We start from the raw sequence: 26,625 nt of genomic DNA, 5'->3' as shown, positions 1-26,625 counted from the left end.
AAACGCCGATCTGAATTTGATCAGGGTGTCAGCTTACTGTGATCTGATTTTCTCGCATGAGAGAATCGGAGCACAGGTGTGGAAAAGATGGAGAACTTAATTTCTCCATCTCCTCCATTGTCCGAGTCTGCGGATGTCGGACTGCACTCGGATGACATCTGAGTGCAGTCCGATGTTTCACACGCACTCATAGACTTGAATGGGTGTGTGTAATCCGAATTCCGGAACCCCTTGCAGCATGCTGCGCTTTTTTCCACAGACCGATTTAGATTATAGAAAAAAATCGCAGATCTGCACTGCTCAATAGAATAACATTGGTCCGAGTGCTATCCGATAAAACATCAGATAGCACTTGGTCATGTTTTACGCCAGTGTGAGCGAGCCCTAATAGACTTATACGCCGCTAAGCGATGTCGTCATTGTTATCTCCTTCACTGGCAGCGGTAACATAGGAAGACAGATAAAAGAGTGATTAGAACGAATTTGATTTTGCAATCTTACAAGTGGGATAAAAAGTGCTCGTATGTAAACTGGTAACTGGTGGTAGTAGTTGATGCTTCATAGCTGTATCACAATGAATTGAGAGGCTTTTCAGGAAGGATTCCTCCCGGATCATTTGCCTGGTGTCAAGGACAATAGTGTGCTCTGTACTGACTCAGCCTTCATATGCCAAATGGTAACAGATGGTGCTATCCTCACAGGTCTTGCATTCACAGTGTTAGACTTGGCATGCTATGAAGATCGCTCTCGCTGGGTAATATTCTTGATAAACATAATGATATCACAACTGAGCGCATACTTCTTCGCATCCTATGTCTTGGCCATTTCGATTATATGTGGTTGTGTGTGGGCTTCTTGGTTTGTTATGCAAGATTTTTCAGAAGCGCGAGGAATTTCTCTGCGTTGTTGTGCCAAGTTCTTCTTACCAGCGCTTGAATTATATATGAAATTCTGTCAACAATTGAGAACAAAAACGTAACCTGGAATATAATCAAAACTCCAGCAACTACAGCTGGAGAGGAACAGGTGAAAGTTAACATGGCTGTATAGCGGCTGTCTGCTGTGAGTTGTGCATGAAGCGCTGCTGATCATTAGTCCTGAACCCTTCTTCAGAGTCTGAACTGATTGTGGAAGGCAGCGACAGCGTTCTGCACTCACAAGGTACTCTGATAAGGCTGCCGAACACTATAATGAATATACTGTCTGCTGCTGCGCTGGTCTTGGTTCTTCCCACACTTTCAGAACTATATAGGGACTGTAAGGGCTCATACCCATATGTGAGAAAAAAAACGGTCCGATTTCTCGACCAAAAAAACGGACGAGTGCCATGCAAGTGTCATGCGATTTTCATGAGAGGACAATGGTTTTTTTACACCTATCATCTGTATGACATCCGTATGACATCCGTATGCAATGCGTTTTTTTTTTCTGCAACTATTATTGTACAATCATTTACAGGACCATTTACAGTGCTCTATGCTACAGAATGGTAATGAATCCGTAAAAATCGGATGCCATGCGGATGGTCTGAGTGTCGTCTGTTTTTTTCACGCACCCATTGACTTGCATTGGCGAGCCTCGTCCTATATACGCAGATGAGCGGGGACTCATAGATTAACATTGGTCAGAGTGCTGTCTGATTTTTTATCGGATTGCACTCGTCCGTTTTTCTCGCAGATGAGTATGAGCCTTAATAATAAAACAGGTAATATAAAAAGGGCATGCAGCAGCAAAAAATAACTATTCAAATCAAGCACAGGCACTAGGTGTAGCTGAACAGTTTTGTGCACTTCTCCACTTGCCAGGGGTGAACACTGATAGTGAAAGCCCCCTGTGCATGACTTGTGTCTGGACCCCCATGGATCAGGCTCCACCAATGTAAACACTGACACATTTACAAGTATATTCCCATTAGTAACAATATTTATTTACTCACTTATATAGCGCCATTAATTCCACACTGCTTTACAGACATTATGGGCCCTGTCCCCATTGGGGCTCACAATCTACATTCCCTATCAGTATGTCTTTGTAGTGTGGGAGGAAACACGGGGAGAACATACAAACTTCTTGCAGATGATGTCCTTGGTGGGGTTTGAACCCAGGACCCCAGTGCTGCAAGGCTACAGTGCTAACCACTGAGTCACCATGCTGCCCCTGATATCTATAATACAGTGTGCACACATTTACACCTCAAGCACACATATACATAGTACAAACCTACAGAAGCATACGTAAGATACGCACATACACATATCACATGTATATACACTGACATTTTTGTGATACACTTGTACAGACGATCAGATGATTTTTTTTGGTTCATTCATTCCTAGATGTAACAGCCGCATAGAGTTTTTTTTTTTTTTTGCAAGACAAGTTGTCATTTTTTAACTGCCAAACACGGCTATAATAGTTACATTTGTTTTAAATTTCCTATGGATTTAAGGGCTCATTCAGACGAGTGTACAATATGGACCTGTACTGTCCAAGTAAAAATTGTTCAGATGACAGTTTAGTCCTTGTGCAAAAAAATCACAGCTTGTACTATTGTCTTCAGAGCATTGGAAGAGACTCACCCTTTCGAGTCTATGGGTGAGCAAAAAAAAATAGGATCTCATACAGAACATCTGTTTTGCATCAGATTTTTGCGGATAAATTGTCATTATTAACTTATGAAACTGTATTTGATCATGTACATTTTACAATGTTTATGTATAAAAACGGATGGCACATGGATGCCACACAGATGTAAAATATCGAAATATTGGCTGATTTAAACTAATCGAGAGAGAAAAGCAATTTTTTATGCCACTTACCAATAACAATGAATAATCTGTTCACTGTATTGTATGGGTTTTTACAATTCCAGTGATACCAAATATGCCCATGCTAGTTACAAGTTTGTGAAGTTTATTTTTAAAAAATACATTTAAAAATTGTGATCATTGTACGGTAATTCTTTTTCATTATTTAGCAATAATTTTGTAGGAATAAAATCTTTTGACTTTTATTTTACCTCTAATATACAAGTATATAGAAAATTAATGGTATGTAGAGATGTATCTTTATGTACCAATTCAAGATGCCTTTAAAGAAGAATACCATTTTGCTTATTAGATAGATATATTTGTAAATCCTTGTATTAGCTTACAGCTAAAGCGCCTGCTGTGGTTGTGAGTTTGAATTCTGGGACGAGCCACAGTTTAAAATAAAATAAATGCTTAAAGGGAATCTATGAGCAGGTTTTTACTACGTAATCGGAGGGTACCATGATGTAGGGGCTGAGACCCTGATTCCATTTATGTGTCACTTACTAGGCTGTTTTCCTCTTTCCATTCAATTAGTGTTTTATCAGCAGGAGAATATCACTTGAGCACAACTGGCCTCGTGCTTCCTAGTCCAACCTCACCCGCACCACTGATTAACAGCTTTCTGTCACTATACAATGTACACATAAAGCTGTGGTGTGGGTGGGGTTTCATAGATTCATAGTTTTTAGGTTGAAGGTAGACTCAAGTCCATTGCGTTCAACCTATAGTCTAACCTGTTGATCCAGAGGAAAGCAAAACCCCATGGGGCAGACATTAATAGATCCATATTAGGGGAAAAAATCCTTCCTGACTCCACATACGGCAATCAGACTTGTTCCCTTGATTAACGTCCCATCACAGAATCTAGTGCCCATAACCTGTAACATTTTATTTTTCAAGAAAGACATCCAGGCCATTATTGAATTTTAGTAGACTTATACACAGCTCAACAAATGAGCTCTGCTAGACCTGCAGAAGAGAACACTGTAAACCTATCCTAACTGCTGCACCCAATAAACTAAATGATATATCGCTGGAATCAGGGACTCAGTCCCTATGACACGCCCCCTGGGCCGTGGGGTGCTCGGTAGCCAGGCCGGTCGGTTTTTGGGGTGTCACGATTGTAGTCACCCGGTCCGTGACCCAGGGTGGTCAATTAAAGGGGAAAGTAAAAGGGAACAAAGTTTTTAGAGTTAATGTTCGTGACGCCACCTGTGGTATGCGGCTATATGGAGCCGCCGCTGCGGTGCAGATCCACTGGAGCTGATGGTGACGCAGCAGAGTTGGTTCAGCTCTCCACAGGCAGAGCTAAGCTCCAGGGCAATATAGATGAATAAAGAGGTAGATGTTGTCAGTGCAGTGTAGTGCAGGGCTGCAGATGGCACAGCAATTATTCAAGGACACAGTGGGGTGCAGTCTTAAGGTTTTACTCACAGTTGTTCAAGACTCCAGGTTACAGTTACCGGTGTGTAACTGCCCACGTCGTCCTGTGTCCTCTGGGTAGGGATCCAGCAATCTCTCAGGTGCCTCAGGAGCACTTAACGGGACCCCGTTCTATGTACCTTTCCCGGACGTCTCACTGCGCTGGCTCTCACCTTCCTGCCCTGCGCCTCACAATCAGTGTCCCAAGCCAGTGGCCTCGGGCCTTGCCGGGCGACGTGCAGTCCCCTGGACCCTATGCGGCCACCTTTTCGGCGATGTAAATGTGGCTGTTGGCTGCAACACCTTGAAAATGCTGCAGCCTCCGGTTGGCTAGCTGAGCCTGGTTGTTATCCACTAGTTTTGGGGCTGGTCCCCTTCTGCGGCCTGATCCCTCCACGTCAGCATGAATTCGGGAGCACGGGTGGCCTCTGCATTCACCGTGCCCCTGGGATCCCATCTGTCTCTCTGGTGCCTGTCCCACTGCTCCTCTCTCCTCTCCTCACTCTCCTCCTGGGCCCCTCTTACTAGGCGCTACTCCTTTCTCCACTTCTCCTGAGCAGAGCTCCTCCTGAACCTCTCTCTCTGAACTCTGAACACTTCCAGAACCTTCTACCCTCTCTTTTAGGCTGTGTGCCCACGTAGCGTTTTACAAGCGTTTATGCTGCGGAATTTCCGCAGCATAAACGCTTGGGAAACGCTTGGTAATCCGCCCCCCATGGTCCCCAATGACAAGAAACACTTTCAATGCCCATGTTGCGGATTTTTCCGCAGCGTTTATGCTGCGCTCAAAAATCCGCAGCATGTCCATTAATTTTGCGGACACGCAGCGTAATCGCCGCCATTGACTTGCATTGAGACGCACATAATCCGTGTCAGTACATTTGTACTCACGGATTATATGCGTTTCAATGTGCGGATGGTACCCGGGTCAGGAGGAGAGGAGACTTTATTTAAAATAAAAAATAAAGTTTATACTCACCTTCTGATGTCTTCCCGGTGTTTTGTCTGCTCCGTCCGGTGTCTTGCAATGTTCGCGTTGATGTGAAGGACCTGCCATGACGTCACTGAGTCATGTGACCCATCACATGGCTCAATGACGTCACCGCAGGTCCTTCATACTACCGCAAGCAGTGCAAGACACCGGACGGAGCAGACAAAACACTGGGAAGACATGGGAAGGTGAGTATAAGCTTTATTTTATTTTTTTTCACCATTCTTATTCTTTTTTTTAACTAACTTGGTCACACTATATATGCCGGTTGCATGGATTTATATAGTGTGAACAAGTTGTCAAGCACTTTTCCAAGTGATGCTAAAATCGCTTGGAAAAGCGCTTGCTAACCCGCATGCGGAAATGCATGTGAAGACGCTTCACAAACGCTTCTACCTGGCGGGAAAACCGCATGTAAAATCCACATGCGTTTTTCCTGCCAGGGAGAAGCGTAAAAAATATGCTTCATTTCCGCAACGTGGACACTTAGCCTTATACTCCTACCCTCTGTGCTCCACTGAACTTCTTCCTCCACCCACCTCCTCTACCTAGTTCCACCCTCCAGCTAGGGACCAGGGACTGTGCTCTCCCTTAGGAGCAATCTCGCCCTTCCCTACTGAAGTGGAGTGTATTGGATGTGGGTGTGTGGGTCCCAGGTAGTACTCCTTCCTTACCTGAGAGTGGGGTACCACACCTCTGGGTGAGATGCAGTACCTCTGTTGCGACTGAACCCGCAGGGGCGCCACACCTACATCATCCTGCTGAGAGTTTACATAGCAAAAGCCTGTACTGACTTCCTTCTTATATATGTGTCTGCTTATCTATAACAGTGTTCAGCATTGCTCATGTCTCAATACTCGCGTTATCATAAAGTGAAACAATATTATTCTGACTGCTCTATGATACATATGTATGGCATTGTTGTAGCTATGTTGAATATTCATATGAATTTCTGTGACCATTTTGTCTTAAATGACTTTATGGCATTTTACTACTACAATAACAGGATTAAACAAATTAGTCTAATGAGGGCATTGTATGATATGGATTTTAGCCCATTCATATTTGCAAATTTATACATTGGTTGCTGGCAACTTATACAACTTAAAAATGACAATAAATTGCTTATACATATCCTTATATTAGTCTTTCTTGGTCTCATTATGTATAGGGCTGTAATCAGAATCTGTATCACGTTTCAAATACATTAATCCTTGAATTCAATTGGCCAATGCTATATTGACAGTACGCACCAAACATGCGTCAGGGTGAGAACCTGCAGGACTTCATCACACCCAGGTACGATTGCACCATTTTCTATAACCATGATGGATCAATGCATTACATATTAACACTGGTAATGGGCTGTGCAATACTTAATATGTGGATGTGCAATATATATTTTTTGAACACTATTGTGACTCTCTAATAGGCTAAGGGTTTGTGCAATATTTCACAGCATACTACAGGCCAATACATTACTTATCATATATATAGATGTGCAAAATATGTGTGAATATTATTGTGACTCTCCACAAGGCTAAGGAGTTGTGCAATTACTCCATAGCACACTATAGGCTATACATTACTTGCCATACACTTAATGGTCACTCATTAAACATTTCCACATTAACTCTTGCCAATATATGCTATATACTCATCCCAATATTCCTAGCACCCTACATATATCCCAATTGATTTACATACATGCATTTAGGTCATATCATGTTACTAACAACTTTTGACAATTAATTGATTTGGTGTTTGTCCCGCCATTACCTTGTTTTTATCCCTGTTTGGGTCTTCTTGTTACTCAATTCATAGTGTGTGCACTCTTTTTTTTGTTGCCATCATGTACCCACTTGTAATTATAATAAATGTATTTTATTTACAATCATCTATGTTTAGACCACTCATTTGGGCTGTTCAATTTTGGTTTTGTTGGTTCTCCTCCGATTGGGCTTCATGATATGTCCAGCAGATATACATCTGTCACTATGTGGTTGATCCCCCTGAGGAACTATTATTACGGTCTTAGATGTATAGTACTTGCTCATCCTTTACACCATTTGCTTAACCATGCTATATTTCTTCATCACTCTACATAGAATGCCTAAGGCCATGTGCCCATGTTGAGTATTTGGTCAGTATCTTCCATCAGTATTTGTAAGCCAAAACCAGGGGTGGAACAATCAGAGGAAAAGTGTAATAGAAACACGTCACCACTTCTGGATTTATCACCCACTCCTGTTTTTTTCTTATAAATACTGATGTAAAAAACTGACCAAATACTCAATGTGTGAACATGGCCTAAGGGTCACTTAGTCGTATGTGTAGTAAAGCCTGTACACTTCGCCGGAGGTCCATGTGCATGAAGCTTTATGTGTCCCTATAGTTCCCTGGCTAGAAGAAGAGCAGTAAGAGCACCTGCGGTAAATGTCTAGGGGCATTGGCTACCTGACTATTGGGACTTTATATTTATAAAGTATCAATAACACAATAATAATAATAATGATAATAATAATAATAATAATAATAATAATAATAAAAAAAGATAATTATGCATAGAAATGTTCTCTGTCATTCCGTACGTATCACAGAGCTTTTACAAGCTCGGAGCCAGAAACAGAATAATGGAGAGACACAGAGTTATGTCAAGCGTGCAGTGACATGCTGCTTCTCAGACAAGCGATTTCTGCTTCCTCCTGTGCAGTGGCTGGAGAAAGGACATTCATTCTGAGTAATTAATGCCACCTTCTTTAGTGCCAGAACAATCAGCGGGCACTTGATATCTTCTCACTATCTGGAGTCAATTAGAAGTGGACGGACTCTGGGGCATTATGCCATTGCTATGCAAGATGATCAAATAGCAGCCCAGGTACTGATTCTGTGTTTTGGATTTTTGTTTTGCTGAATTTTACTTCATTTCAATTTTTTTCTATAAATGGCTATACTAATTTTGGTGAAATGTAGAATTCTACCAATGCAGTAGAGCATGGCCAGTTTATAACATATGTCTATGGAGCTGCAAGGTGTCCTGTAATTAATATTCTACAAGCGCGCTTCTCCATACTTGCTCGTCCTACCTGTGGCTCTCCAGCTGTTGGGAAACTGAAGACAACCAGACCATGGGATTTTAATATGCAGTAAATGTTAGAGAACCAGATGTTGCCAGGTTTTTAGTAATGTATTTAGCATATTCTTTTGTTTTTCCTTTTCAGTACATTATAAGGTTACAAGTGTAATTATTATTCCTCGTAATTTTTGCTTGTCCTTATATGAAATTAAAAAGTCATTTTCATCTGAATTATGCCTCAGCCTTCCCCTTCCCTTGTAGTTTTCAGGTGCAAATGTTTGATTTGGAAAAAAAGGAATAATGGGACAGGAATCATTAGCAGCAAAAGTCAGTGGGAGTTATTGAAATGACAGATGTAGCAATGCTGAATTGAATTGTCATTTAAGACTTTCGGGCTGCCTTGTAAATACATCATGATAACAAGGGGTTTGGGAACCATACTTCCATGCAGAAGTCATATATATGTCATGACAGGATCCATTCTTATTTTTCGCTAAAAAAAATATAGCTCCTGCCATGTCCAGGTGATAGGGCACCCAAATAAGTCATTAGGTGTAGTGATGAGCGAGTATGTTCTGTTAACCCTTTCGGCGAGTATGCTCGGGCGAGTACCAAGTATCTTCAGCGTGCTCGGTGATATGTTTGAATTAGTGATGAGCGAGTATGTTCGGTTAACCCTTTCGGCGAGTATGCTCAGGCGAGTACCAAGTATCTTCAGCGTGCTCGGTGATATGTTTGAATTAGTGATGAGCGAGTATGTTCGGTTAACCCTTTCAACGAGTATGCTCAGGCGAGTACCGAGTATCTTCAGCGTGCTCGGTGATATGTTTGTATCACTCCCGTGTGCATGATTTACGACTGTTTGACAGCTTTAATACATGTGAGGAATGCTTGTTTCTTAAACATTCCTCACATGCATTAAAAGCTGTCAAACAGTTGCAAATCATGAGCACGGAGTGACTGAAACATAACACCCAAGCCCGCTGAAGATACTCGGAAAACACCCGAGCATGCTCGGAAATCTCGAGTAATGAGCATGATCGCTCAATCACTAATCTCAACATATCATTGATGAACTATTCAATGTTATTTATTGAGTGAAAACTAAGTAAACTAATTGCAAAACCATCATATTGTAAGCAAAAAAGTGGAAAGTTAGAAAATAAAAATCTTCATTATTTATAAAGCAGATCATTATTGAAGAGACAGATGGCATCTGGTGAAATACTAAGTTATGTCTTTGTTCCTCAAAGATGTGGTGATGACATTTACAGGGAGGAATCCAGAGTTAAGATGCATCACCTGCACAGATGAAAGAGCAGCGTCTCGATGCATAACATTTTCTCTCTGACACTTGTAAATATACATACAGGTCTCAAAAGGCAGCAAGTACTGAACATGTACTGTATATAAAGTATCAGGTCATACAGAAGAGATAGCATATTCTATTACTGTTACTCCATCCAAGACCCAAATATACAATCTAATCTAAGGGCTTCTGCCATCAGAAAAAAAGATGAGATATAACTCAGATATGTCAACACTTTCTGATTGGTAGGAGGTCACTTGAATGAAACGGTGTTGCAGTTCCCTCTACATCACGAGGAGGAAACAAAGGATATCATGATAATAATATCAATAATGATACGTATTTACCAAAAACACCATCAAGGTATGGAAGAACATACGAGAGGGCAACAGGGTCAGACTGCTCTCAACGCACATTTCACAAGTTGAACACAGGTTATATAATTAAAGGTACATTGGTTAATGGATGCTCCAATTGATAAATGGGTTGGTTTCATAAAAAGGGCGTGGTCAACCCCGAGCAAACAAATTATAACACTATAATTATAATACAAATTATAATACTCCATCCAAGTTCCAAATATACAATCTATTCTTTAAAGGGCTTCTGCCATCACAAAAAAATGACATGTCACTCAGATGAGTCACACTTTCTCATTAGTTGGAGGTCACTTGAATGAAACAGTGTTGCAGTTCCCTCCAAAGCACATGACCTTGAGTGTCACTGCAAGAATGTTAAAGCAGTGATATAGCTCTTTCCTTCTCAGGATCCTTGTCAGTCCCTTCAACCAGACACCAACAGATTAGCGAATGATGGAGTGTCCAATACTAATTACTCTGTAACTTTCAGCCCAACTATAAAAATGAGTTGCTTCCTCTCCATGACTGAAAGTTCACGACAGGGCACCTTTTTGAAAACTGATGCAGGTCTCAGTGGAGGGACCCATATCTATCAGACATTTATGAGATATCCTGTCAATATGTCCTAATAGTCAAGATCGGATAACCCTTTTAAAGTCTATTGTCAATGTAAACTCTCCATCCCAGAATGGTCACCTCTTGTTTTATTCACAGATATTCTAATATTATAACCTCCAAAAGAGCAGAGATGTCTATATAATGGTAGAATGTTAATTATGTATACAGAATATTTAAGAACTCATATAGCGTATATGGCCATATTGTGGTTCGGACACCTACTGAATTCAATAAATCCATTTGGGAGTTGTACAGAGTACAAAGGGGTTCATAGGTGCTGCCAAAGTCCTTGTACACCCTAAAGGCGATTAACATGAAATCTAGTCTGAAAAATATAGATACAATAGACAGTTTTGATTTTTATTAATGGTAGATGCTTTACTAGTGAGAGAACTATGAGTTGCTATTCAGTAATGCACATATAGTAGGCAATGTTATATAAATGCTGGCTTTATGACATGAGCTATACCGACTTCTGCCTACCAACAACACAATTAGTAGAAACTGGGGGTTCCACCAATGCTCTTGAGGCATCTTCCTTTGCAGGATTAATGAAGAGTTTTCTAGCTGTCAGGAGTTACAAGAATGGCATTCATCATGGAGGAAACAGCAATTAAATGTCTCTTGAGAGCACCAAGTTCAACATTTCGATGTTATGCTGGATGGAAGGAAAGGATTCATCTAGGAACTCTCCTTAATTTTGATATTTCCTTTCTAATCTCTCTAAAAAGAACATAGATGCTTTAGATGATGTGTCAGAAGTGGATAAATCTAGATAAAGAGTTTATTCTGTTTTCAGCTGTCTTTCCCCTGTCACCACTAACATTAACATCCTGAATAAATGGAAAAAATGTCATTTCCAAGGAGAAAAAAACTTTTTCATCAGTGGAAAAACTATAAATATCCCACTTAAAACGAACCACTGTCAAATGAAATGTACTGTGCTAGAAGTGGTTCAATGTACAAAGTAATGTGCACATATGACATGTAATATTTAGAGTAGATATTGGTATCATTGTGCCCTAGTAAAGCAGAGACATAAAAGCATCTAATCAGCCAAATAAGTGAGCATCAATGGTATCCTGGAGTCAGGGTGATCGAATAACACTGATGGGAGGGAAAGTTTAAAATTTCTATTCACACCCCTAAAGTTCCTATATTTTGGAAGGAACTTTTCCCTTGTTTGTGACACTACTTAAGTGTCCACATATGCTAATAAAGCAGAAGTCCTGAGTACACCATGCAAGCCTGCGCTGTATTGATTTTCTTGAGATCTCAAAACATACTTTAATATTTAGAGTTCGAAAGGCATAAAAGAGAATGAATTTTGCTCTTAGCTGAAAAGCTCCATTGTGCCCCAACGCACTTCCAGACACGTGTATACAGAACTTTAAAACAAGATTTCTGGAGCAGCACTTCGGGATCATGTAGGGATCTATTGGCTTATCTTTTAAAGGGCTACACACAGTCATATAAAAGGTTTGGGAGGGTAATGGTTTCTGAGAAGTTTCATTTAATAAATTTAACGCACCTTACCAGCTTCAATTTTGCACATTTATAAGTTGAAGACTGGCATACAAAACACCAGGCTTTTTTAAATTTCGCCATATTGTTTTACTATTTCCTTGAGAGATTATGTATCCAACATACAGTATGTTATTATTTACACTATGTCTAATACAGGGTAGAGTGCCGGAAGATCATCTTCAAAATGAGGTTTAACAACATATAAAATGAATTATATAGCTGATCATTGATATCCACCATTGTGCTTCCCACCAATCAGCTGTTATTAGCACTGGTGGATGTAAACACTGAACGGAGCTGTACAGCACAGCTCTGTCCAATGATCAGCTCCTATTAATGAGCTTTAAAATGAGTTGCTGCATTTTGCTCCAGTATCCTGCCTATCTCCTACCAAACCATTCCTCCGCAGGGCAGTTACCATTAGCCACATCGCCTGCTAGCCTGATTTGACCATCTTGCCCCTGCACACAGTGATTCCTGTTTGCATTGAAATCTGTGGTTAATGTATTGCCTCATTCTGTAGTTTAGGTATAATATTCTCTATAAAAGTCACCTTTTCAATCATGATGTTATATGTGCTTAAACAGACAGCTCAAAATCGTGTCTCCTTTTACAAGAGTTAATCAAGCGGCATTTAGAGAGAGAACTGTAGTTTATAGTGTAAAGCTATGTAAGTCAGCTCCTTGTGCGCAGCGCCTTCTAAAATGCAATGCTAATATATTCAGAAGACAATTTGTAGCAGTTCCACATTCTGCTTGCACATTTATTAAGAACTGCTAGTTAGGGCACTAAAACAGCTTGAAGGTCTGAATATTTTGTATTACATTAAAGGACATATAAAACGGGAAAATAGAGGACATAATAAAATACAGCCTGTGTATAGTTTGTGTTTATCAGACATATTTCTGACGGCTCACCTCCCTAGTATACACAAAAGGGTAGTCCTATATGGATTCTGGACAAGTCACTTATAGAGGATCAGATGATTGCTGCCGATCCAGCTGCTGTAACTGGAGGACAACTATTAAGCTTGAAGCACCCGCAGCAGGGGAAATGTTGTGTTAGATAAAATCCACATATTTAAAAAGATCCCACCTACTGTATATACGTTTTTGAGGGCATTCCCATCTTAAATATAAATGGCACATTGAAAGGATATGCCATCAATGTCTGACTATACACTGATGAGCAAAAGGGTAACAATGTATTGAAGTTTTGACTTTCAGGCTCAATATCTCACCATCCACTACTGTTTCGAATGTGAAACTACCATCATTTTATAGACAATTATCTTGGCTATCTCATACATAAATTTGGCTTGCAACTATTTAGCAAATGATTAATTATGCAGATTCTTGTCATGTGACTGCATTGTTACTGTTTTGCTCATAGTGGTGGAAAAATCTTTTTCTTCACATATAATACAAAATACAACCTGTTCTCACATTTCCTAATAGTTCAGTGCGCTATTAGATTGATTCCCAACCGAATCGAGGAGCAGTCATGAAAAAGATTTCCCAAGGAAAGACAGCGGTCTCTCAGCAAAGAAATTGCCATACTGCATCATGTGAGTGTTATGACAGTTGGAAGAATATGAAATGAAGTCCATACATCCATCCATTCAAAAGCCAAGACGTGGACGTCCAGGCAAAATATCGGAGTCAACAAGTCGGCTCATCACAAGGTCTATTAGTGCGACAAACACAGCAGTGGAGGTGACTCATACGCTTCGTAATAGTGATATCACAGATGTCCATACACACCATGTGATGGACATTACACAAGTCTGGAATGGTGGCACTAAAAAAGGTGAACAAGCCTCAACTGCATTATCATCATAAGAAGCGTCAGCTCGAGTTTGCAAAAAAGTACGAAAAGTGGACAGTAAAAGATTGGAAACGGTTGATTCGGAGCAATGAGATGAAAGTTAGTACACTAGACTCTGATGGGTGCAAATGGGTCTGGAAGAAACAAGGGCTAACAGATCGAGAAATTGAAAGAACAGTTAAGTTTGGTGGAGGGCGCCTGATGATATGGGGTTGTTTCACAGCCAAAGACGTTGAATACTTGATCAGGATGGATGGTGGTCTCAATGCTGAGCTATATGTGAGTATCCTACAAGTCGAGTTACTTCGTACACTCAAGTACTATGGGTATGAAAAGGATGGCATAGTGTTCCAGCAGGATAACGACAAAGCATATGTCAAGATTGGCAAAGGTTCAATGACATTGAAGTAGAGGTACTGGATTGGCTCCCACAGTCCCTAGACCTCAATCCAATCGAACACTTGTGGGTAGAGTTGAAGAAAGAACTGTATACATATCCATATGAGTCGCACAGTATCCACAACTTTGGGAACATGTATAAGAGACCTGGGATCAGATTTCGGTCGAGACATGTTTGAATCTGATCGAGAGCATGCCCAGAAGGACTCAGGCAGTGTTGAAAGCCAAAGGTGGATTTACAAAATACTAACAAAATAATAAATATTAAAATTTTGATTTTTAGGAGCAAAACAGTAACAATGCAGTGACATGACAAAAATCTGCATAACTAATCATATGCCAAATAGTTGCAAGTCAAATTTATGTATGAGATAGGCAAGATGATTATCTATAAAATGATGGTAGTCTCATGTTCGCAGCAGTAGTGAATGGTGAGCTATGGAGCCTGAAAGTTAAAAGTTATAAACATTGTTATCCCTTTGCTCATCAGTGTAAATCAAAGAAAGAATGGGAATCCTAGTATTGAATAAGCGTTGTGTAAAGCAGTTACCTGCTGTGTGAATAGTGCTTGTGGCACATCTGATGAAGGTCAATGTGACCTAAATGTAAAGCATTGCTTGTGGGAATATACTTACCAATATATTGACAAGTTTCTTTACTATGAGTGCCAAGTTCCTCATTATCTGCTTCATAAGGGATCCTACTTGTGCACCGACAAAATAGGAATGTCATGTCCTCTTCAACATTAATGTTCTGACTGGTGCAAGTCCCACCTTGATATCTATCTTTTGGAAGCATTGGGGGTCACATGTGCTCCATTCATTAATTCACAATGTCAGTGCCACTCTGGTTGCTACAGTGGGGTCTAAACACATACCATACAACCTGTATGAGTTACAGTGGTAGACTTGTCAGTCTTCTATATCCCCTCGACAGCCTTGGAAGTTTTACAATTTTTGATCAAGTTTTTTCAGAATTTCCTGAATTTCCTATCATTATCAATTCTAACCCTATCACCACACGTTTCATCACATTCCTTGGCATTGAATTACACATCCATTATTAAAGGAGTTGCCCACCACATTTTTACATAATAAAAATGGACAATACATGGATTGCTTAATCTATAAGGTGCATCTTTACTATATTCATAGGTTAATATAAGGATTGTTGGTATAATAAGAATGGAGTATTAAAACAACAAAGAACTGATATTCACCTTTTGAACTCCAGCTGTTCCAACACACTGTTGCCTGTCTGCTGGCCTCTTTCCTTTCTCTTCCTGCAGGTGACTTTATGTGACCACTGATTGGCTGCAGCCTTCATAGTCCATCCGAGCAACACTCTCTCTTCACACCGAAAGAGGGCATAGACAGCAGATTGGCAGTAGTCCATTAGATAGGTATTCATTTCTTGTTGTTTTATTACCTCCATATGTCCATTTTTAATATAAAAAAAATGTAGTGGACAACCTCTTTAAAGGATCTGTGTGTTGATCGTAACAATGGATATGATTGTTCTACCAAAAATCAGAATGGTTATTCATTGATTTTTGCGTTTCTCTTCAGATCTTGGTTTTCCATTGAAGATCCCACTCTATTATACTACTAATATATCTTACCTATTGGTTGCGTCACCAGAATAAACTCTTTCAATCATCTCTTGTAACTTTTTTAAGAAATGGTTTCTACAGATGTCAGAGATATTATAGAAACTCTCATAGGATACCACATGAAATATTTTAACGAAGAGAAAGAAAACACAAATTCTGTCTCAAACTAGCGTATATGACTTGCTTCACATTTATTATGTGTTCCAGTGTTTGTGGTTCATCCAACAAGTGGGTATGGCTTACAGATAAACGGTAATGACTACATAAACAGTTGGCATTATGCTTAAAGTAACACCTTAGAAATTAACATTTGATCAATTACTGCTATTTTTTATGTTTGCAGGATCCCAGCAAAGCGAGTGCATAAGTAGTCCATTGCTGCTCTATGGGAGCCCTGCAAACCTTTTTCTACCTGCTGCCAAGCCCGTTGAGTCTTCTGTTTGGTAGTCCTAGCATGGTGTTATGTGTGCAGCACACTGCAATAATGGGATCATGCCGGACCTACAAATCAGAAGAGGCACTGGGAATTCCAGGAAGTATGAGGTGGTTTGAAGGCATTATATCCGCCAGACAGGGTCAACTGACCAAGGTCCTCTAAATGTATTCACTCATCTGAAATTATGAATATCGCTAAATAAGGCCTTGCTGCAAATATGCAGGTGTATACATTTATCAAAGAATTTACTAACATTATCCCATAATTTCCATGATTTAAACAGGAATCTCCAACTATTTCATGCTATTCATAGTGATAATATGCTATAATGTGTTACAAGAACCATTTTACCACAAAGTACATGTATCAACTAACCAGCGGATACATGTATGATTGCTGGAGACCCTGTCAATCAACCGGCACTCAACAATCAAATGGAGAAAGAATGGGAGACTCAAAAACTCCTAGAAGAATCTGCGGTTCAGTTATGTCCAGAAGAATACAACATGTTCACCTGCGGGAGATAGGGTGCACACTTCACCTGGGAATGTCAGTACTCGTCGAAAACTCTCCTCACTGTTTGATAACCACTTAGATTCTAATATAATAAGTCATCAACCTACAACATACTGTACATTGTCTAGAATTACTGACGGGTTTATTTTACAGTTTTTTTCTTAGAACGTTGTTGTGTTGTGTTCTATGAAAACACATGTTCTGCTTTCCCACGATTTTATGGATTGGAAATTATGATTGTACCAAAGGTCAAAATGCATTATCCTAACAGTTAGGAGTTCACACACTGTGGACGCCAGATTTACGGAAACCAAGATCATTTAAGCAGATTTATTCTTACAGGCTCGAGGATGAGCATATCTCCAAATTATGGTCTGTAAATGATGCGGCTGATTGTTTTCCTCCTCAATTATTATATGAAAGGATATGCGTTAAATCTATTTCTCACAGAAGAATGTGGAACATGAGAAGAAGTCAGAATGTCCTCGGAGTTGTATTTCAGCAGATCATTTCAATTCATCACACGTTTCATCCCTATTTCAAGGCTACAGAATCACTAAGTCTCTCCTACATACATTCTCCAAATTATTTGCATGCATTATGGACAGGGAAAAACATTTATTGCTGCCCACAAGGTTATGAAACAAGCAAATTGACTGTTTAATATCCCGCTTTCAGTGATGAAATTGGTAATCATCTAAGTGAAATTAATATTAAACCGAAGAAAACCCAAGAACAGAAGCTATCTTAGAGAAAAACATCAAGTAATCCAGTCTTATAATACTTTAGGGTGACAACACAGCAGTTTATGGTAAATAATAAAAAGTAATATAACTCTTCAGCTTGGGCAATGGAGCATATTTATCAATGTGATCATAGTTGTGTTGAAAAGAATGGCCTTCTGGCTGAGAGTCATAATGTTTGGTGGGGGCTCCTATCTCATATGTTAGATTTTATTTCACTCGTTATCACAGCTATATAGAAGGGAGCGCTACAAAGGATTGTCATAAGGCATTTTGTGAATAATTGCTGTGAAGGGCATATCTAGAAAATAATTGGCAGCACAATCAACTTTTAAAGGCTACGTTAGACTATACGTTTTACTATGGTCTGGACTAGTAACGGTATTCTAGTAGTTGAGATATGGAGAACTGGCATGAGATAGGAGTGTTGGCAGTGGATGCAACCTAGGTCCTTAAAGTGGTAGAGACCTGAGAATCTAGCTTTTTTATCCCTTCCCTGAAATCCAGCCCTGCTTTCCTTACTTTATCTTACACAAGAGTCTTCAAAACAGGAGTTTACCTTGCAAGTCACACACTGGGCAAACTATTTATTAGCAAATTCTATAACTCTTCCATTTCCTTTTGTGTTCTGCTCTTGAAAAAGTGAAAAAGGAAAGCTATGATTGGTTGTAACATAGTTTTCCCACCCAATCATGTCTACTAGCGACTGTATTTTTTTTCCTTTAGCCAAAACATAAGTTGGTTTCCAATACAGATAGGAAATATACAGCTTCCCTATATATTACGCCTTTACAAATAGCATGTGAATTTCTCCCCCTACTTATTAAATGCCGTGTAAAGCAATGCCGTATCAATAAATGAATTGCGATAAATGCAACTCTACAGTCTCGCCTACCTAGCATCAGTTTAACCCATTAGATGTCATTGTCACGCTATGGTGACAGTGGTACTTAAAAACTTGTAAATGGGGGAAGGTATCTCCTTAAGCACCCTTCACTTCTCATAATTCGACTGTGTAGTGCTGGGGTCTTTTGAAGGCCTCCTGTATCTGCCATGTTTGTACACCTATGAAGGTATGTCTGTGGCTGGAGACTGGTAATTCTACAATATTTATTTATTATGCGTTCTTATATGGCGCCATCATATTCCGCAGCGCTTTATATACATTATCGTCACTGTCCCCATTGGGGCTCACAATCTACATTCCCTAAACCCACACTAACACGAGGAGAACATACAAACTCTTTGCAGATGTTGTCCTTGGTGGGAATTTAACCCAGGACCCCAGCGCTGCAAGGCTGCATTGCTAACCACTGAGTCACCGTGCTGCACACAGCAGTACTTCAGTGTATTGCACTTGTGATCACAGGTTTAATTTCCTAGCGGGATCAATAATAAAACATGGGGAAAAAAACTTTAAAACAGAAAATGTCATTTTTTTCCTTTTTCTGGAACATAAATAAAATCTAAAAAATAAAAAATGTTTACATATTTTATATCACTGCATGCATGAATCTAAACTAATAAAACACAATAATATTTATCTCATACATTGAATGTCAAAATGAAAAAAAATGATAGAAGTGCAATTTTTTACTCACTTTGACTCTTCAAAAATGTACTAAAAAGAGATCAAAAAGTCATAAAGACCTGAAAATGGCCATGATAAAAACAACAGTTTGCAACACTAAAAACAAGGCCTCATTGAACATTAAAAGTTATAGTACTTGGAAGGTGAGTAGGAAAAATTGAGAGGCCCACTGGGACTCTGTAACTGAAGGGTCTGCATAAACATGGAGTCAACCCAGCCAAAGAAAGTATGGCTGTTAAATGACTGACAGAATTTTTTTTTCACACAACAAATCATCATGACAAACACAAACCACCTTTTAATTATTTTATATTTTCTGTATTTTAGGAGAAATAAATAACAGGACCCCAAAATGAAGACTTTCCTTACATTTCTTCCTTGTTTTGTATCCATTCCAATGGTACATATCCAGCACATGAACCTGGCCTCAGCATTCCTCTCTGACCATCCAAAGTATTCAGAGTTAAAGGGAACCTGTCACCAGGTCTTCCCTATATATGAGGGTTGCTGCCTCCTATTTCATTGTGAAAAAATGCTAAAATCTTGCTAAAGTCAACTGCGTTATTATGTTCTCTGTATCTGTTGTAGTTACCTAATAAATAAACAGGAGGCATAACTTTCGCATCAACTCTCCAAACTACTGTATATCTACCATCTTTCAGTCATCATTAAAAGCACTCCTGCACCCCTTCGTAAGAGCACAGCTTCCCTGCATACCTAAGAAAATGGCGTTTATAACTGTTCCCCATCATATGCTAATCACCGCCGAATGGTCAGATCTGGACTGTACTCAACATCTCCTATGTCCTGCGTTGATTAACATGCTGACATCATCCACATGATCTGTGCAGCCCTTATCATAGAATCATAGAATGTTAGAGTTGATCTTGATCCCTACTCTACAGGCTGCCATGAGAGGTTGTGATTTCTCCTTCAATGGAAGTGACGCAGCCCCTGGGCCGTGGGGTACTCGGTGCCGGGCCGGTCGGTGCAGGGGATGTCACAGTGGCAGTGACCCGGTCCGTGACCCAGGGCGGTCAATAAAAGGGGATTATAGTTTTTATAGTTTAATGTTGGTGACGCCACCTGTGGTATGCGGCTATATGGAGCCACCGCTACGGTGCAGATCCTCTGGAGCAGTTGGTAATGCAGCAGAGTTGGTTCATCTCTCCACAGGTAGAGCTAAGCTCCAGTGTGGTGCTGTGATGATTAATGAGGTAGATGTTGTTGTGCAGTGTAGTGCAGGGAATGGCGCAGATAATAATGCCAGGACACAGTGGGGTGCAGTCTTCAAGGTTTACTCACAGTTGTTGCACTCCAGGTTACCAGGATCAGGGTAACCTCCCACGTCGTCCTGTGTTTACCGAGGCAGGGGTTCAGCAAACTCCCAGGTGTGTCAGGAGTACATAACGGGACCCCATTCTATGTGCCTTCCTCGGTCATCTTCCTGCGCTGGCTCTCACCCTCCTGCCCTGCGCCTTGCAACCAGTGTCCCAAGTCGGTAACCTCGGATCTTGGCAGGCAACCTGCAGTCCCCTGAATCCTATATGGCTACCTTTTTGCCGATATAGTTGCGGCTGTGAGCAACTGCACCCTGAAAGCACAGAAGCCTCCGGTTTCTAGCTGAGCCTTGTAGTTCTTCACTAGTTAGGGGCCAGTCCCCTTTGCGGCCTGATCCCTCCACATTCCTGTAGATTCGGGCGCACAGGTGGCTTCTGCACTTGCCGTGCCCCTGGGATCCCTCACTCCTGGAGCCTTCCCTCTGCTCCCATCCTCTTCCAGCCTTTCCTCCTGGGCCTCTCAACTCAGGCCCGCTCCTCTCCTCTCCTCTGAGTAGAGCTCCTACAGAGCTCCTGCTCCCACTACTTCTCTTCAGACTGAACACACTCTCTCAAGATGGCTTCCCTTTTTATACACCTACTGAAGTGTTCCCCTAAACTACTTCCTCCACCCACACCCACTACATGGTTCCACCCTCCAGCCAGAGACAGGGACTGTGCTCTCCCTTAGGAGCAATCTCGCCCTCCCCTCTGAAGTGGAGTGTAATGGATGCAAGTGGGTGGGTCCCATTTAGTTCTCCATCCTTACCTGAGAGTGGGGTACCACACCTCTGGGTGAGATGCAGTACCTCTGTGGCGACTGAACCCGCAGGGGCGCCACAGAGGGGCACCACAGAAGTCTTCAAAATGAGGCTGGACAGACATCTGTCTGGGATGGCTTAGTGAATCCTGCATTGAGCAAGGGGGTGGACACGATGACCCTGGAGATCCCTTCCAATTCTAACATTCTATGATTCTATGAGTTATACAGACTGTGGATGACGTAGGAGACGGCAGGCACGTCAATCAAGACAGAAAAGACAGAGGCGACAGCGATTGTGGGGATAATTATAAAAGGCACTTTCCCAGGTAGACGGGCAGCTGGGTTCTTATGAAGAGGTTGCAGGGACACTGAAAGGTGGTGCATATGGTTTATATAGAGAAAGCCTGGGGATGGGATACCTTTAAATGTCAATACTATCTATTGTTACCGGGAAGAGCCTGATATAACGTCTTGTGCAATTAAAATCCCACTAAACATATTAGGCTAATTTGCTCATAGCTGTGTACAACACCATGATCAATAGTATTGTTCTGCTTGGCAGTAAGACTATCATTCTTCGGAGAGTGTGTCTCATTAGCTGTACAAATAAGAAATGCCAAGATGAACACTGGATACTTAACATGCACTAAAACACCTTATCCTAGCAGGAAAAAACTAACCCTGCATCTCATCAGCCGCAGCTGGCAAGTCATGAGGTTTACTTGTATAATATGTCCAGATACCTACAGTCACATTCTACCATAATAGCCAGAGTAGCACAACAAATCTTACATAATGCGTTGTCCTACTATAGTAAGTCAGGGCACGATGGGATGTGCTGAGATGAAATAATATTTGGATTGTGTGGCATTGCTGATAATTACATCCGTAAATGTTTGCTATCTGTATGCCGCACTGAATACCTATCTCTTTGGTGTTTCGGGATTCTTCATACAGTATATATCATGCAGTATTTAGTATTTATTGCAGGATACTTTTATTTCACCATTGTTAAGATTTTTGTTTGGTGTCAGCGATCATTCTTATTAATGTAGAAAGAAAACCTATATAGATTTACTTCCCACGTCTCAACTTTACTACAATTATGTCCAGTCCATGCTGACCCTACTCCAGACTCATACATTCATCTATTGTTCTGTTACTTTGTGGCAAACTGTTCTACAAGAGAGAGATTTGTGCCAATGATGCATAAATTAGAGATGAACTGATCGATCCATGGAGGATAGAGCTTGAGTTGAATTTTCTGAAATTAATAGGTTTCACACAAACTCTAACATTTTGAGATTTGATTTGCAGTTCACACACAGCTGAGGCATCAGACAGCAGGCTAAGAGTGTAAGCTCTTATGGTCAGCTGGGTCCTCTCTCTCTACTATAGAGTGTAAGCTCTTATGGTCAGCAGGGTCCTCTTTCTACTATAGAATGTAAGCTCTTATGGTCAGCTGGGTCCTCTCTCTCTACTATAGAGTGTAAGCTCTTATGGTCAGCAGGGTCCTCTCTCTCTCTACTATAGAGTGTAAGCTCTTATGGTCAGCTGGGTCCTCTCTCTCTACTATAGAGTGTAAGCTCTTATGGTCAGCTGGGTCCTCTCTCTCTCTACTATAGAGTGTAAGCTCTTATCAGCAGCTGGGTCCTCTCTCTCTCTCTACTATAGAGTGTAAGCTCTTTTCAGCAGCTGGGTCCTGTCTCTCTCTCTATTATAGAGTGTAAGCTCTTATCGGCAGCTGGGTCCTTTCTCTCTCTACTGTGGAATGTAAGCTCTAATAATCAGCGGGGTCCTCTCTCTTTCTCCCATAGAGTGTATGTTCTTTTGATAAGCGGGATCCTTTCTCTCTCTTCTGTAGGGTGTAAGCTCTTATCGGCATCGGGGTCCTCTCTCTTTCTTTCTCCCACAGAGTGTAAGCTCTTATTGGCAACAGGGTCCTCTCTCTCTCTACTATAGAGTATAAGCTCTTATCGGCAGCTGGGTCCTCTCTCTTTCTCTACTATAGAGTGTAAGCTCTTATCGGCAGCTGGGTCATCTCTCTTTCTTTCTCCCATAGAGTGCATGTTCTTATGATAAGCGGGATCCTTTCTCTCTCTCCTATAGAGTGTAAGCTCTTATTGACAACAGAGTCCTCTCTCTCTCTACTATAGAGTTTAAGCTATTATGATCAGCAGGTCAGAAGGGTCCTTTCTCTCTCTTTCTTCCATAGAGTGTAAGCCCTTATGATCAGCAGGGTCCTCTCTCTCTTTCTCCCATTGAATGTAAGCTTTCAACATCAGTAGGGTCCGCTCTCTCACATGTAGATTGTAACCTTTATGTTAAGTAAGGTCCTTTCTCTCTCTCTCCTGTAGAGTGTAAGCTCTTATGGTCAGTGATTCAAATTTCTTGGGAAAATTCAGCAAAGCTAGCAAATTCAAATTTCAAAAGATCCGCTCATCTCTAGTATAAATCTTAGAAAGGACTGAATAGACTGTATACAATCATAGCAAACTTAGCAGTGAAAAATATTAAAGTAGATCTGTCACCAGATTTGACAAAAACAAACCGCATACGTTATTTAATAGAGCTCCTAGACCCGATGAGGCTATTGTACTTATTTTGAAAATCCATTTCAGGATGACTGCATCATCCTAATATTAAAATATGCATTTTATGAGTCCAGCTAAAGAAGGAGAAAGCTCACGAATCTAAGTGTATTCAGTCTTCGCCCACCCACTCAGCCTGACTGACCGTTGCAGCTTGTACTGAGCAGTGTGAGATCTCAGTAGCGGCAGCAACACTAGAGAAGGAGGATTAGGATGAGCTGTCAATCATACTGGTTGAGATGTATCAAATTTAAACTTTCAAAAAACATTATATGACTATTCTAACATGTATTTTATAGTAAATATAGACTTAAGAGCTATATAGTAATCTGTGCTGCTTTTATTGTGAAATCTAGTGACAGATCCTCTTTAAGCTCTGTTTGCTCTAGGGCATACTAAATGGCATACTAAATTAAAATATAAAAAAATTAATATTACTCAGCTAAAAAGTAATATGCTCATTATTACAAGCCCATCTAGTTCTATCTATCATCATATATATCCGGAAAAACACATAAAAAAATCCCACAGCGATAGATGGCAATGATCCTCATTAACCCGTCTCAACAAGCACAGGCAGAACAATCCTTGAGCCCAATAATTCATGAAATCTACAACTTCAGCATGACAGCAAGATTAAAAAAAAAATACATCCTTACCTGCAACCACTTCAAATAAGAATTTCCCTGGACTTTCCTCATTGCATGGATGCTCCACTACTCTGTTTCCAGGCAGAAAGATGGTGCCCTAAAAGAAAAATGAGGCAATATTATATATTATCCAATATTATAATTCATGTCGGTGTCCAGCCTATAATTGATGAATATGCATTTGGAACTCAAAGGTTTGCACCGTATCTTAGCAGTCCTAATTATCATCAGACCTGATTCGTCCAATAAAGATGCAGCATCTAAGTAAATATCATTGACTTTGTTTTTATATAATCAAGGCATAGATACCTTGTATGATCAAGACGCAGGGATTTCGCCTTTTTTCATGTCTTGCAAGGAAATTTTAAATTTGCCGGTATTTTTGCGATGTCAGCGCATCCCTAATTTAATTTTATAACATTGCTTTAAATTCACAAATTTGTGGATTTATAAAAAAACTGAATATTTTTTCCACTTTACTTTAGTCAAGAGTGAGCAAGAAATACAGCAATCTTCTCTTAACATGGAGAATACTTATATATAGAAGGTCTTATGCTAAACAAAAAAAGTATATATTCAGCACCTTTTGCACCTTATATCTTTCACACCTTAAATTCCAGACATCTTCTAATGCAACTTTTACCTATGGGACTAACTGTATACTATGACTTACTGACTGGCAATGCCTCATAGTAATGTGTGCAGCCAGGTCTTTATTGAGTTCTGCTCCTTTGTGGCACTTAAAGGTAATATTGCCAAGTAGAATAACAGCCAACAAGAAATTAAGCTGCTTTGATCCTAATATTTAAACTTTAAGTCACAAAAAAAGAATGGAGCAAGCCAAAATTACAGGCTCAAGTCATGTCTGGCTGCCTATATATAGTTATCACTCTTTCCATTTACCATCCGTGCATAGGCCAGTTGTTCTCGACTCAACAGATGGCTGGAATCTGGGTTTTGCCATCTCTGCCAAGTTCATAACAGATGCAATAATTGTGGCAGGTGGTTTGATTCACGTTTGCTTAGGATTAAATACTTTTTGGATGCTTTACAATGACAAACCTTTTCATAGATCAGTGAAATTAGATATCATATATGAAATTTCATATGCTGGAGCTTTGATATACCAAATTATTATAAAAAAAACATATGTTTTGAATTTATGTAAGAAGAATTTCTACAATCTATGTTATCTCCTAAATACCATACTACAGTACATCTAAGAAAACTAATTTATTGTATGTGATTTAGCATCTGGCTAGAGAAAGAACACTATAGTGTTTACTATATATTATGTTAGATGTTCCAGATGAATAATGGTCCATAAGCCACAAGCCATGAAGAACATTCCATATTGGCCTTGAGAATGGCTATGGTGGCTCATAACCATCACCTTTAGGACTGATGGCCAAGCCGAGGATATTATGTGAGATGTTCCAGATGACTATTGGTCCAAAAGCCACAAGCCATGAAGAAGATTCCATAGTGGCCTTGAGAATGGCTATGGTGGCTTATAACAATCACTTCTAGGACTGATGGTCGAGCCAAGGGTATTATGTGAGATGTTGCAGATGAATAATGGTCCATAAGTAGTGATGAGCGAGCACTAAAATGCTCGGGTGCTAATTGCTCGGGTCGAGCACATTGGAATACTCGGGTGCTCGACCCGAGCAACGAGCCCAATGTAAGTTTATGGGAAACTCAAGCATTTTTCAGGCGGCTCCCCCCAGCGGTCTGCAGAGGGCCTAAAAATTGCCCAAATCGTTGGGAATAGTGATCAAATGGCATGGGAACAGCATGGGGAAGACCCCTGGAAGCATTTCTGACTCCCAGGTAACTACTGTCAACAATGTTGTCAGAGGTATTACGCCACTTTTGCGGACTCACAATAAAATATACAAAAACGAAATCAAAATGGATTTTCTTGGGAAATATGTTAAGGTACATCCTTTCCAGGGTAATGACTTGTATATAAGGCAAAAAAATAAACAAAAACAAAAATACTCCTCCACACCATAGGCTATGTTCACACGTAGCGTTTTTGATGCGTTTTTGCACTTTTG

General features: G+C 40.3%; 1 protein-coding gene across 3 annotated transcripts in view; it reads right to left on the bottom strand.

Annotated features, from left to right (window-relative positions):
- ARHGAP24 (Rho GTPase activating protein 24) overlaps positions 1–26,625 on the bottom strand; it is a 1,313,999-nt gene that overhangs the window by 370,432 nt on the left and 916,942 nt on the right. For all 3 annotated transcript variants that reach the window (XM_073637122.1, XM_073637123.1, XM_073637121.1), the window contains exon 3: positions 24,572–24,659. In XM_073637122.1, the coding sequence (XP_073493223.1) occupies positions 24,572–24,659 (88 nt within the window). The remainder of the gene's footprint in view (positions 1–24,571; positions 24,660–26,625) is intronic.

Source organism: Phyllobates terribilis, unplaced genomic scaffold (assembly GCF_046119375.1).
Source record: "Phyllobates terribilis strain yellow unplaced genomic scaffold, ASM4611937v1 Scaffold_1__5_contigs__length_1240528914, whole genome shotgun sequence".
Lineage (NCBI taxonomy): Eukaryota > Metazoa > Chordata > Amphibia > Anura > Dendrobatidae > Phyllobates > Phyllobates terribilis.
This window is presented reverse-complemented; position numbering and strand designations above follow the sequence as displayed.